The sequence below is a fragment of the Pelmatolapia mariae genome, linkage group LG20 (genome assembly GCF_036321145.2).
Source record: "Pelmatolapia mariae isolate MD_Pm_ZW linkage group LG20, Pm_UMD_F_2, whole genome shotgun sequence".
Classification (NCBI taxonomy): domain Eukaryota; kingdom Metazoa; phylum Chordata; class Actinopteri; order Cichliformes; family Cichlidae; genus Pelmatolapia; species Pelmatolapia mariae.
In genome coordinates, this window is record NC_086244.1 from 15,185,083 (window position 1) to 15,198,049 (window position 12,967).

Consider the following 12,967-nt stretch of genomic DNA (forward strand, 5'->3'; position numbering starts at 1 on the left):
AGTTTTGATTACTTTATTTTTTATGAAGTCCAGTTTTTATTTTTATCTTAGTTTACTAAAATGTTTTGTTAATTTCAATTAACTATACTTAAAATAACCTTAACCACCACAGCACAGGATGGTTGATTAGCATGATGCACCGGGCAATACAAATGGTATTCTGTGCATTCTGAGCTGCAGCAGTTTTAAAATCTCCAGTTACACCCCTATCAGTAATGGAATGGGAAGTCAGTGCTGGCATTTTGTGTACTGTTCCACAGAGTAGTTGGTATGTATAGACAAGGCCACAGACAATTATTTAAAATGAAAAAAACCTCCTGTTCTATCTGTGTTGCCGATGCTTGAGTCAGGAAATTTAGGATATTTTTGCTGAGGTAAGATATTTTTTGTTCATGAAGAAAGAGTGTGGTTTCTTTTGGGTATATAATTTTAGGTGTTGCTCCAAAGTGGATCTGGATGGAAGAAGTTGACTTAACAGTACATTTATATGGGTTACCTTTATAGTTTGCCTCATTTGCATGACCACTATATTGGTGAAAAATGTTTCTGAATAGTCATTTTTGTGCTTTTCCCTAGTTTACAAAGCAGCAGGCGAGGCCAATATGTGAATGCAGAGCACTGAAGGAAAAACTTTAAAGAGGAAGTAGATCATCACGCGGGCTGCCAGAGAAGACAGACTGGAAACTGATGAAAGAGATTTTCAAAACCTCAGCACTGTCGCTCCCATCAGGAAACTGAAGCTACAGACCCCCATATCTCAAATTCACTTAAAGTCACATTTTAAAAGCTGATTTCTTTCTCTCGTACCATCGGGCAGCAGCAGCTGGGCTCACTTTCAGTTTGTTGAAATATAAAAATGTTGGAATTGTTTGTGTTTTTCAATCTACACAACCCAGTTTTCATTAAAGTAGGATTTTGAAATCTTTAATCAATTCTTTTTCTTCAGTCTGCCAGTGCGAGTGCATTTATGGCTATGTGTGAGTGAAAGCGTGTAAATGTGTTTACAGAGTATAAGGTCCACAGAAACAGGGCCAGGCATCAATCTTCCCTCCTCCCCTGACAACACCTCTGATTTATATGGAGAGGGACCACAGAGTGTACATGTGCACATACCACATACACACAACTGTCAGTGACAAACAGCACCATTTAACACCCTGACACATGAGCTAAGTCCCAACGCCTAAAGCGCTTCGCTGCACTTAAGTCCAGATGCACTAAAAATTCCCAGGACAAAGAGGGTCTGAGGTCCGTTCTGTTTCTGTTACACTGAACTAAGTACTGGAAATCTGGTGAAAGTCAGACTGGAGGACAGCCCAGTCCATTAACCTACATCAGTTTATGGGCAACCCATCTAGGTTTAAGGATTTGTGTTTAACCACATACTAAACAGGCAAATATTCATAAACTAGAAGATTTTACCTTTTAAATAATAGCTCACATAATTTGGCATTTTGTTACAATCTTTTCTAGTTCTAGCTGGAGAAAAATTCTGTAGAAAAGATACAGGGATACACAGAAGGTTCATGGATATACGAAGGAGGATATGTAGATGTGACACAGGAGTATACCATGGGTGGGTGAGGTGGAGGCAGGGGCCACCCCTAACAGGAGAAGCCGAAAGAAGGTTTAAGAACAACTGGGGACAATTCTATAAAAAGGGGTGAATGTTGACCAAACCTAAAACCATATGGGTGTTATGTTAAGACATTAAACATGAACCTGGCTAATCTAGCAAACATGATTTCAACCAACTAAAAATATGCTCTCAGTCATCTAACAGTGGGTTGGCAACAACAGGTTATATGCAAAGAGCCAAATATTTGCATATAACCTGTTTTTGACTGAATGAAGTATTTTTATATGAGCTGTGAAATGAAGAAAAATCAAATTAAACAAACTTTTCAATGAACATGAACAATGAATATAGACTACTGCATATCGAGTCTCAAAGCAGCAAGCTGTTAAAGCAGTAAATCCTAGCTCACACTCAGTGGTGGTTTATCTGTTCAGAAGTGCAAAAGTGATGCAGTTCTTTTTATCTATAACAACACACCATGGGAGCTCAGTCCTTGAAAATGGTGAATTGCCCTCTTCAGTTAAAGACTAACTCAAGAACCTCAAACTGGAGACCTCAGCCTTCATTCAATCCAATCATTTGAATGATGTGACTCAGTGGACATAGTTGCTGTTCCAATGGGGCAAAGAATGTATGGATGCCTACATGATGCCACATCTTTCTACGGAAGAGGATTAGGACCACTGGGGAAAAAAATGTGGGCACGTCTTTTTTTTCCTCTTCTTTTCCAGAATTCTGAGAAAAAAGTCAGAATTGTAAGATTAAAGTCAGAATTCTAAGAAAAAAAAAGTCAGAATTCTGAGAAAAAACTCAGAATTCTGAGAAAAAAGTCTGACTTTTTCTCAGAATTCTGACTTTTTTTTTCAGAATTCTGACTTTAATCTCAGAATTCTGGAAAAGAAGAAAAAAAAAGACGTGCCCACTTTTTTTCCCCAGTGCCCCTAATCCTCTTCCGTATCTTTCTGCAAATCACTGAAATAACCAATCAAATATGAGTGTGCTTACTTTTGTAGTTAATTATTATGTTTAACAAATTACTATTGTGATAAAGACTGAAGTCAGTGTCATTGTGAGAAATGTCTAAAAATTTTAAACCTTTTCTTTAGTCCAACATTAGCCACTTCTGAAAGAATATTTGCATTTTACGTTAACAGATGACTGTTTCCAGTCTTCATGTCCTCATGGAGGAACTAGGTGTTTGGTGTGTGCCTTTTTTCTTTCTCTCTTTTTTGTTCTTGTTCAAAATCCTTTGTGCACTATATCCAATGTTTCTCCTCTGCACACGTCCAAACCAATGACTGTAGAAGTCTTTGGTCCAAACCAACTCAACCATGTTTCGAACTTTGTCTCCAAAATGTTCAACCTGAGCTGCCTCTCTAAAGGTCTCATTTCCTATCCTGTCTATTCTGGTCACTTGCAGTTAAAGTCTTAGCATCTTCAACTCTGACACCTTCAGCTCAGCCTCCTCCTCCTGTTAGGAGGAAAAGATGATACCTGCTACATGACACTCATTTTTATCCACACCACCCTGTCTGCACCCTCTTCTGCACCTCTTGTGCGCATTGTCCACCTTCACTACCACTGCTTCTTGCACTTAACACTATTACACCTGTCTCCCTGTAATTCACCTTCGTGTATACTTCTACTGACTTTCATTCCTCTTTTCTCCAGAGTATACCTCCACCTCTTCAGGCTCGCTTCCAGCTGCTCCCTACTTTCAATACATCATCTGCAAACCTCATGGTTCACAGAGGTTTATCTGTCAGCATCACCATAACAAATAAGAAAGGACTCAGAGAAGATCCCTCCTGAGACCCAGGGAAAAAAAATATTTTGATTTTGATTTTTTTCAGATAAATCAAGTGTTAGGTTGGTAAAAAACACATTACAAAAACTAAATTGTTTTTAACTAATTTTATTTAAATTTTACAACATGTGCACTTCAGTGCACATGGGGAGTTCATTGATCACGAATGTGAAACTAACAAAATTCAAGAGCTATTTAAAAAAATTAAATGCTCCACTGAAATCTTTGTAAGCAGGATATTAAAACTTATTTATATAACAATATCATAAAAATGTAGATCATGGGTCAACTTAGAAGTCACTGACACTTCACTAACTGTAAGCCATTGGTTTAGGAACAAGTGATTGCACTGGACTTTCTATTTCACAAAAGTCAATTCATTTATGATATCTGAGGAAGTACTGTGATTTTTTTTTTTTTTTTTTTTGGAGACACAAAGGAACATTTGGCACTTCCCACATCTCACATATGTTTTACTGTTGCACCCGACCATTCTACAACTGAAAGGCCTTGGACTGTTAACCATTTCAGGCAAGTGGAGTGAACCATATTTTCTTACACTCTCATCTGGTTGGGGCTTCCTTTTCTTGATTTCTGGAGAGAACTACTCATTACTGGTATTATTCAGGTCTTGTTCACATGTTTGTCCCTGGTTTCTCAGCCAAGAGGAGCTTGAACTCCAGATACTGTGAGTTCTTTTCGCACATTGAGATCATCGACCACTTACAGCAAAGACGTGATCTTGCAGAAACAATCGCGTCTCATGGATTCAGCTATAATTGCGACTCTTGTTTTTTTACTTTACTGGAAAACATTTCTGCATTTTACCCATATTTTATTAACTCAAAATCAAAAATTCCAGATTCTCCTACATGTTGGTTTTGGACCAGATAGGACGACAGATTTCAGGTGGCCCTGTGTCTTTCTCCATTACATCTGCCACTGCATCTTGGTAATCTTCGTGTGGCTCCTCCTAGGTTCTCACCCTCTCCTATCTGGCTCACATGACTCTCATCTTCTGAAAAATCTATGTCTGAATTTCCCTCAATGATTCTGTTAAGAATTCTCTCTGCCTTTGTCAAAGAGTTGTCTACTAGGAAAAAGTGAAATAAATATAAGTACAAAGTCCTGACGTGCACTAGAGTACACATTAATAAATGAGTAATTTCCTCTGTGAAACTAAATAAGCTTAGTTCTAAAAAAAAAACCCCTCAAATTACTTACTAGATGTTTATTTTTGAAAATTAATCAAAATCTGATTTTAAAAAAACATTTTAAATGTAAATATCATGCTTACCTTTCTTTCTTCCATAAAATGTGGGCATGACAGCCATTTTGAAAAGGTGGGAAAAAGACAGTTGGCAAGGCCACACCCCCACACATGTGATATCATTTTAAAGGTACTGTTGTCCTCTCTAAGAAACATCAGGACTTAGAAGAGTGGCAAGTAGAGTATGAGAGGTACAAGCAAAAACTAAATGTGTACTACAGTGCACAAAAATGAATTACTGGGTCTCAGGAGGTAATCCTACCCTCACTTTGAACCTATCTGTCACTACACCACACCTCACCACTGTGTCGCTGTCCTTGTACATGTCCTGTATCACCTTCAAATACTTCTTTGTCTTTCCTGACTTCCTCATGCAGTTCCTCTCTTGGCACCCTATCATCTGCGTTCTCCAAATCCCCAAAAGACACAGTGCAACCTCATCAGACCTTCTCTACATCTTTCACAAGCATGAAGTCGTATGGCTTCATCACCTCACTACTTAACCAAGCTTCAACAGTTACTTTCTCATAGCTTTAAGTTATGAGTCATCAAATTTATCCCTCTGTAGTTACTACAGCGCTGAACATCACCCATGTTCTTCATAATCAGTACCAGTACACCTTTTTCTCCATTCCTCAGACATCCTGTCAGTCTCTAGTATTGTGCTAAAGAATATGTTTAGCTAATATGTTTAGATATGACAGCTCTATAACTGCACAGGTATGTCATGTGCACCAACCAAGATTTTCCACTCTTCATCCTCATAGCTGCCCTCACTTTCTCCTTACTATTACGCTACACTTCATGATTCAATAACTGTCCTTCATCTGTCCTCTCTCTTTCATTTTCTTTGTCCGCTCCTCAAAGTACTCCTTCCATCCCAACACACTTTCTTCACTGATCATTTGACAATGGGACTTGACTGACCAGCGGGCCACAGTGGCTATCTTTGTTTCTGAGAATCTGTTTCAGACTGATACCAACATTCATTACAAATGAAATCCAACATAAAGGAATGCTCTCCAGGCTGCAGTGAGATAACAAAGTTTAGTGTTGAAAATAAAAGTTTTGCACATTCATTAAAACCGTGTGCTCTTCTGCTTACTGTTTGTTGCTGGTGATGAATAGAAACCTGTGAACAGTGCATTAATTATGCCTGAGTTAATTTGATGAACTTAAATGTAGTAAACACATCTTTCCCATCACCTCTCATATGTCTGGATTAATAATTATAAAAGCTCCCCTCTCTCCTGCTTTTACTTTGCTCTCAGAAGAAAAATTGTTCTTGCAATACAATTAGTAAACACTTTCCTTCAGCTTAATGAGATGGGGTTGTTTGATTACAGTGAAAAAATAATTCTGACAGGAAGAAAATTGGGTAAATTTCTTTTTTTACATTTGTCTTCTCAGTCAGTCTGTCTGTTTTTTGTTAAGTGATTTGTCAACATGGGTCTTAGGATGCTGGGATCTCCCTTCAAGAAGAACAGAAGGCAGAGACACTGCCTCAGCTGAACGGAAGAGTTGCTTGCAGTTGGAAAATAAAGTTTTCTTGTTTGATATTTGGTTGCCATCAACACAAACAGGACCTGAAGCAATACTGCCCGGTGACAACAAGTGCCTGATTACTGGCACTTAAATTTACATAATTTACAAAAATTTGGCACTTGGCAGAGATAGACCTCACTCATTTGAATGCAAAGACATGATACACATACTTATATTTTTCGATGATATCTCATGCATAAAAAAATCTCTAGCCCAGATTCTGTGATGTGTGAAGTCTTCTCAGAATTGGTAACATCCTATCTCTTAGTGATGCTGATGAGCTCATCCATGAGCAAACAACAAAACAGTCCCTAATTTAGTGTTAAATGCAGAACTTAAAGTCCTCCTAACATACAAAGCACTCAATGATCAAACCCTATCATACTTTAACGACCTTATAGTATCACATTAGCATTTTGCACTCAGACTGCATGCTGACTCAAGGTTTTTAAAGTTTCCAGAAACAGAAATGGAAGCAGTGCTTTGAGATATCAGCTTTACTTGCATACATACTTGAAGCTCTTGAGTGTTGCTCAGTCTATCTTTACAAACTGTATTTCAAAGCAGCAACCTCCCACATTTTAACATAAAGCCAACAAAGAATGCCAAAAACAGCAGTTCCACTAGTGACCACTTGATGCTGACTCTAAAAGTAAGTCAGTCCACAAAGACTCCCATGTTAAAATGTCCATCAAGAGAAATCAACATGCTTTCAGCAGCTCTTTGAACTCTACAAATATCCAAATATCTACATACACTCCTTCATAACAACTGCAAGTGATTTTTTTTCACTGAACTGATTTTTCAGTTCAATGAACTGGACTTTCTCAGCCGTGTTTGTGCTGTTTGTGCCCTTTTGGAGCCTCTTTAGTGGAATCATTTGACAAATAATAAGGGTTGCTCTGCAGTTAATTACATTAACAGACTGTCCAAGAAATCTGTACTTTAGTTTTCGTGAGTACATTAATAGACTTTTATTGGCCTGTTCCTCATTAACTCTTATATTTCTTTTTGTGTGCCTTGTACCAGTTAGTTTATGAATACTAAGCTTGTTTGCATTATTAACAGTCTACTATCTTGTTCAAATATCTGTAGTCTATAACTGAGTACTTTCTGCATACTTTTTCAGTTGGGGCGTCCGTTTTTTGGACTTCCCTCCCTGAGCAGGTCAGATTGGCTCCTTCTCGTCTTTTAAATCCCTCTTACAGACAGATTTCTATAAGCTGACCTTTTCCGCGCCTCCACTTTGAGTTTCGTTCTGTTCTTTATCATCGTCTTTTCCAAGTAATCATTTTTATTATTTCATATTTAGTTTTAATTGACCTGTTTTCCATTTTTAATTATCTTCATTCCTCACTTTTAATCTCTTAGTGCTGCTATTACCTCCCTACCTAACGTTGTTTCACCTTCATATTTTTAAATGTAATATCATTGTTTTTTCCCTGTCTTGTCTTCGAAGCACCTTATTACTTTGTTTTAAAAGGTGTTATGTAAATAAGTTTATTATTTATTATTATTTGCTAGTTTCACTGTATAAATACACACTCACGCTGAAACAAAAAGCCAGGAAAATGTTAACACTGATACTTAAAAGTACAAAGGGTGGAAACCAGTGAGTGATATCACAATGGCTACATGCATGTACAGTCTGAGCCTCATCCTGAAAAGCTTATGAAGTCTCTGTCAGTGTAGAGTTTGTGTGTTCAGCTCTATATCTTTGAAGTCTGTGAATCGGGTTTTCAGTTCAATTGAATGTCATGCCACAATTTCAGGAGTATGTAACATTTTACAACTTGTTGCAAAGGCAGACAAATAAAACTTAAATAAACTTGTGAGAGATGAAGATTAATCGTAATCAAAACATGATCTGAAGATCAAATAACACAAGTATAATTTTGAGATTGAACTCAAAATGAAAAATAACTGCTCAGATGAAAGTTAAAATGACTGTTTACTGGAGACTGAGGATGATTCAGACCTTCAGACATGATTTGCCTTGAAGTCAGACAGTCTGATGAGAAATCACTTTGAAGATGAAAAAAGCCTACCTTGATCGTTGGCCATCTTGTCTGGATGCTCCACTGAAAAAGCAACAGAGTGTGAGCAAATTTATAAAATATGAAACAAAGGAATACATTTACAGGTAAAGCAGGAACGGATGTTCAGTCACACACACTCGGACGCACCTTTGGCTGTCCTGAAGTGGATGGCCTCGGATAGAGGGCCGACTCCTTTGGCATTTTTGGCTTGAATCCTGAAGTAGTAAACAGTGTCGAGGTTCAGATCCACAACCTGGTGGGTTAGCCGGTCGCCACTAATTGCCTCCATCACCCAGTCGTCTATCGGCATGTTCTTATCCAGAGTGTAATACAGAATGTAACCTGTCAAACGAGTTGTAATTATATGAGTAATAATACATATTTTTTTAAAATAGTAATCTTTTTAACCTATTAACATCTACTGGTGAACCACTTGGGTAGTTAGAGTTAGGTTACATTTTAGTTAAATGCTAAAAAAACATAGTTTGAGAAGATAGAAAGGTGTTATATAAAATCAAGCCACTGAAAGGTGATGCAAAATATGAATAATTATAGTGAAAAACCTGAGAACTACAATCTGATACCCAGAATGTTTGGGTACATGCCATTTAGAAGCAAATGTTAAAAACATTTAGGAAAAAACAAAACATTTAGGATGTAAAACAGAAACAAGTAGAGGGTTTAAAAATATGCGATCTGTGTGTCTGAGAGTAAGTCTGTGTTGTGCTGTTATGCCTGCAGGGAGCGTTTGATTCGTCCTCGGGGACGCTGCAGGAACAGCGGAGCTCGTTAAAACAGACGGGTTTACAGCCGAGCTGATCGCCCAGAGGAAGAGAGATGGAACAATGGAAGATATTGTGTTAGGTGTGCGCGTTTGGATACACAAAGCAGCTGGATTCATGTAGTCCTGAAGAGTGTGTTGATATTTTCGATCTACTTTCAGACTAAATGATAAACCTTAAGCTGAAAAAAATCATCAGAAACTTAACCCTCTCTTCAACTCTAATCAACAGTATGTGTTATTACAGAAAACAACAGCAGCATACCTGTATGTTTATGTGCAAAGACTCACCTGTGATTCGCCCGTTGGCCTCCATAGGTGGTTGCCAGCTGATCAAAATGGCACGGGGTCGTCCTTCACGGCTTATAACTGTTAAATCTTTGGGGGCAGAGCTAGGAGCTGTCAACAAAACAGAAGCAGTTTGAGAGGTTACAGTGTCTGGAAGTGCTACAACACAAATGAAACTGGGCATAGACAATCTGGGAAGGAGGCAGTTTTAAATGGAACAGATATCACTTCATGATTTCTTTCCATTTGTTACACACTCCACATTTCTTACTTACATGTAACAACCAAACCCTGCTCAAACGTAGAGTGTCACAGGAAGGACAAGTAGAACCTTTACATGTTGAACTTTTAGGTCCCTTGTGGTGATGTCACTGACTCTCTAGAAGAGCTTTTTGGCAAGCGAAGGCATTTGCTAACAAGTGGCTAATTGTCTGTAACATGCTAAACACAGGAGTTTACTGGTGATTATATTAAAGTTATTAATGTAGTGTAGTCGGCTCATAGTGTAACATGATGTGAATTTATTCTCTGAATATAATAAAAATACAGTAAATTCATGACAATTTTCACCCCAACCTGTCACAGCAGATGGCTCCCCCTCCCTGAGCCTGGTTCTGACGGAGGTTTCTTCCTATTAAAGGGAGTTTTTCCCTACTCACTGTCACCAAGTACTTGGTCCTAAGAGGTCCTGTAACTGGTGGAGTTTTCTCTCTATTATTGTAGGGTCTGTACTTTACAATCTCAAGTCCCTAGAGGTGGCTGTTGTTGTTAAGTGACGCTATATTAATTGAACTGAATTCATTATCTTGCTGAATAAATGGGTAAATATTAAAACATTTTATTTCCTTTCAGACTTATTTTGTCCATTAGTCCAAAAGCCTATTGAAAAATACAACTGAATTTCTGTTGAGAGAATCAATTGCTGGAGTAGAGCAGGGCGATATGACCAAAAATATTTATCACGCTATACATTTGAAAATTTGCGATAACGATATAACTGACGATATAATTCACACTAGACAAAATACTTTACAACTCCACAACTTTATTAGTGCAAAAAAAAAAAACATCAATGTATTTTCACTTAAACAAGCAGCTGTTTTTTATGTGCATTAAAGTTATATAAAAATTTAACAGTGCAAATGCAATTCCTTGCTGACAGTTTAACCAAAAGGCATTTCCAGTGGAAATTGGCCGACATATCCTCAGCATAACCATGTATAATATCCACAAAACTTAAAAAGAGGTTATACACACACAATACGGTAATATTATGTTGAAGCACAGTACGCATCACTCCGTGAGGCTCCTGCCTACGATAGCCATAATGCTCCGACAATCCATCAAGCAGTGCGGGTTCGTAGCTTAGCAAAGTCGTACTAAAACATTTGACAGATTTTCGAGCGCCATGTACAACAGAAAATCGTTTCGAGGTCAGTAAACACAACCAGAATTCATACATAAGGCACACGGGATTATAAGGGGCACTGTCGATTTTCGGAAAAATCAAAGGATTGATTTTAAGTGTGCCGTATTTTCCAAAAAACACGGAATAACGACGGCCCGCTAGCATGCTCTACCAAAAATAGTGCTTTGTTGTGTATCTGAGGGACGAAAGCTAAACCAGTTCCACACCACTGAAGTTGCAGCATTTTTACAAACCAATTCTGGTTCATCTGTTTCATTCAACGATCCGCTTTCGCCCTTCTCATTCTCCGCCATGCTTTTTCCGCCATGTGCGTATGAAAACAAAGGCACTGCGCATGCGCGTTTTACCCATATTCTATCACGATATTTCATTTTCTTATCGTTGCCCAACATTATACCGGTATTACCGTGAATGGTATGATATGGCCCAGCCCTATGCTGGAGTTCTTCAAAGAATTTCCCTTTCCTAGCTGTTGTTTAATAATGTAAACTTGTTACTTTGGACATTTGATTGACACTTTATCTATTTGTATACTTGGTTGTTAAATGGATGGTTGGATCAGACAGACACATACAGACGGCTTTTCCCTTTCACTGTTTAGTCTAAACATTTGCACAACGTCTGTCTGTGTGGGAAGTTCCAGAGTGGACAATAATCTATAATGAGCTCAGTTCAGCTGCTCTTTGGCTTTGTTGTGACTTTCTGCTGTGTTTGAACTTGCGGAAATTGTACAGAAGGTAACTTTCAACACTTTCCTGAACTGCCCTTTTGTGTTGCTTCTGTTGTGAAAATGTCAAGCGCTCGGCCTCACAAGAAAGACTCTGGCTTGTTGTCCTCCTCCAACCATCACCATGGAAACTAAGTGGCAGCCTATCAGATCTGTAGTGTGTGATGGCTACGGGTGCTTCCTGAGTTACAGATGTGATTAAAGACGAGTTTTTAAGTTTCACACCAGGAAAGGACTCAAAGCTTGCCCCCCAGAGCTGGCTAATGAAACTGCTTGTTAAATCTGACACGACGAGCTGGAGGAAATTACAAGTTCCTGCTGAGCCTGTTAGTGATGGTGACAACCTGTACTTATCATAAATATAGAGGAAGACCTTGAGAAAATACATTGTGAACACACCTGCTGGTTAAAGTAGTGGTTCCAGCACTCAAAGCAGATATAATTAAAACTATTTTCAATTTGTAGTCAATGCTCCTGAATTGTTGACTATTGAAGATGATCACCATAATAAATGTCACCAAAATAACAATTTTAACTTAGAAACACAACAGGATTTAAATGTGACACCAAGGACTTCCAAATGACAGAGTTACTCTCAGACAATTATTGTCAGTGGGACCTGAAGGTCTTGAGCAGCTACACAGGTTGTTCAAGTGTTGTCATTGATATGATTTGAGTGCTGTTGAGTTGGAGGTGAGTGATGCTTTTTTTTTTTTTAAACAAATTAAACCATTGAAGAATAAGAATATTAAGAGGATACTTCACAGGCCTTTGCAGGTAACAGATACAGCCTTCTTGTGTGGTTATTCTTTATATTACATATTAAAGATTTAAAATCAATATTCTCATGAAAGCTTTCTTTAGGTTACAAGCATATTAACTGAAATTGTTAAAGCTAAAACCGAGTTAAAAAATATGCAATAGAAAATAATAGAAAATAATATGAATTTTGGATCATGGCTTTGTGACTGCAAATAGAAAGACCATCATTTTGGCTTTCATGGCATGCAGTTGTGACTCCTCACTCTCATTTAGAAATGAATGTTTAATCTACTGTTATTATTTCTCAGTGTTTCCTTGCGAACAACTTAGGTTAAAAAGAACTGTCCAAAGACTCAAACTGGGTACAGTTCCCAGCCACAGGGCATCTGTCGGAAGAAGCTGGCCAAAGCTAAAAGTGCAAAGAAAGTCAAAGAGGAACTTGAAACCAAACATCAGCCCTTCACCACCGCTGTGCTTAAAAGGTGATATAAAGTGCTGCTATTGTTTTTCCCAGATGTAGCGATATATGTTATGGCCAAAAATCTGCACTGTGGTCTGTACTGTCCTTTAAAGTCTGATATGTAGTTCCTAGATTTTTTGCAACTTCTCTGAGGACATCATGGTGTGACCTTGACTTTTTAGGGACATCCACACCTGGCAAAATGCTCCATCCCATCAACTGCCAGAACAATTTGACTACCACAACCTGACTGCTCCTTAACCTCTTAATCCTTATAGGT

The 12,967-nt window shown here is 38.1% G+C and overlaps 1 protein-coding gene across 1 annotated transcript in view; it reads right to left on the reverse strand.

Annotated features, from left to right (window-relative positions):
- dcc (DCC netrin 1 receptor) overlaps nucleotides 1-12,967 on the reverse strand; it is a 329,297-nt gene that overhangs the window by 55,226 nt on the left and 261,104 nt on the right. Inside the window, exons 19-21 of the mRNA XM_063465291.1 lie at nucleotides 9,313-9,420; nucleotides 8,388-8,582; nucleotides 8,250-8,282 (exon numbers count right to left, since the gene is read on the reverse strand). Coding sequence (XP_063321361.1) covers nucleotides 8,250-8,282; nucleotides 8,388-8,582; nucleotides 9,313-9,420 — 336 coding nt within the window. The remainder of the gene's footprint in view (nucleotides 1-8,249; nucleotides 8,283-8,387; nucleotides 8,583-9,312; nucleotides 9,421-12,967) is intronic.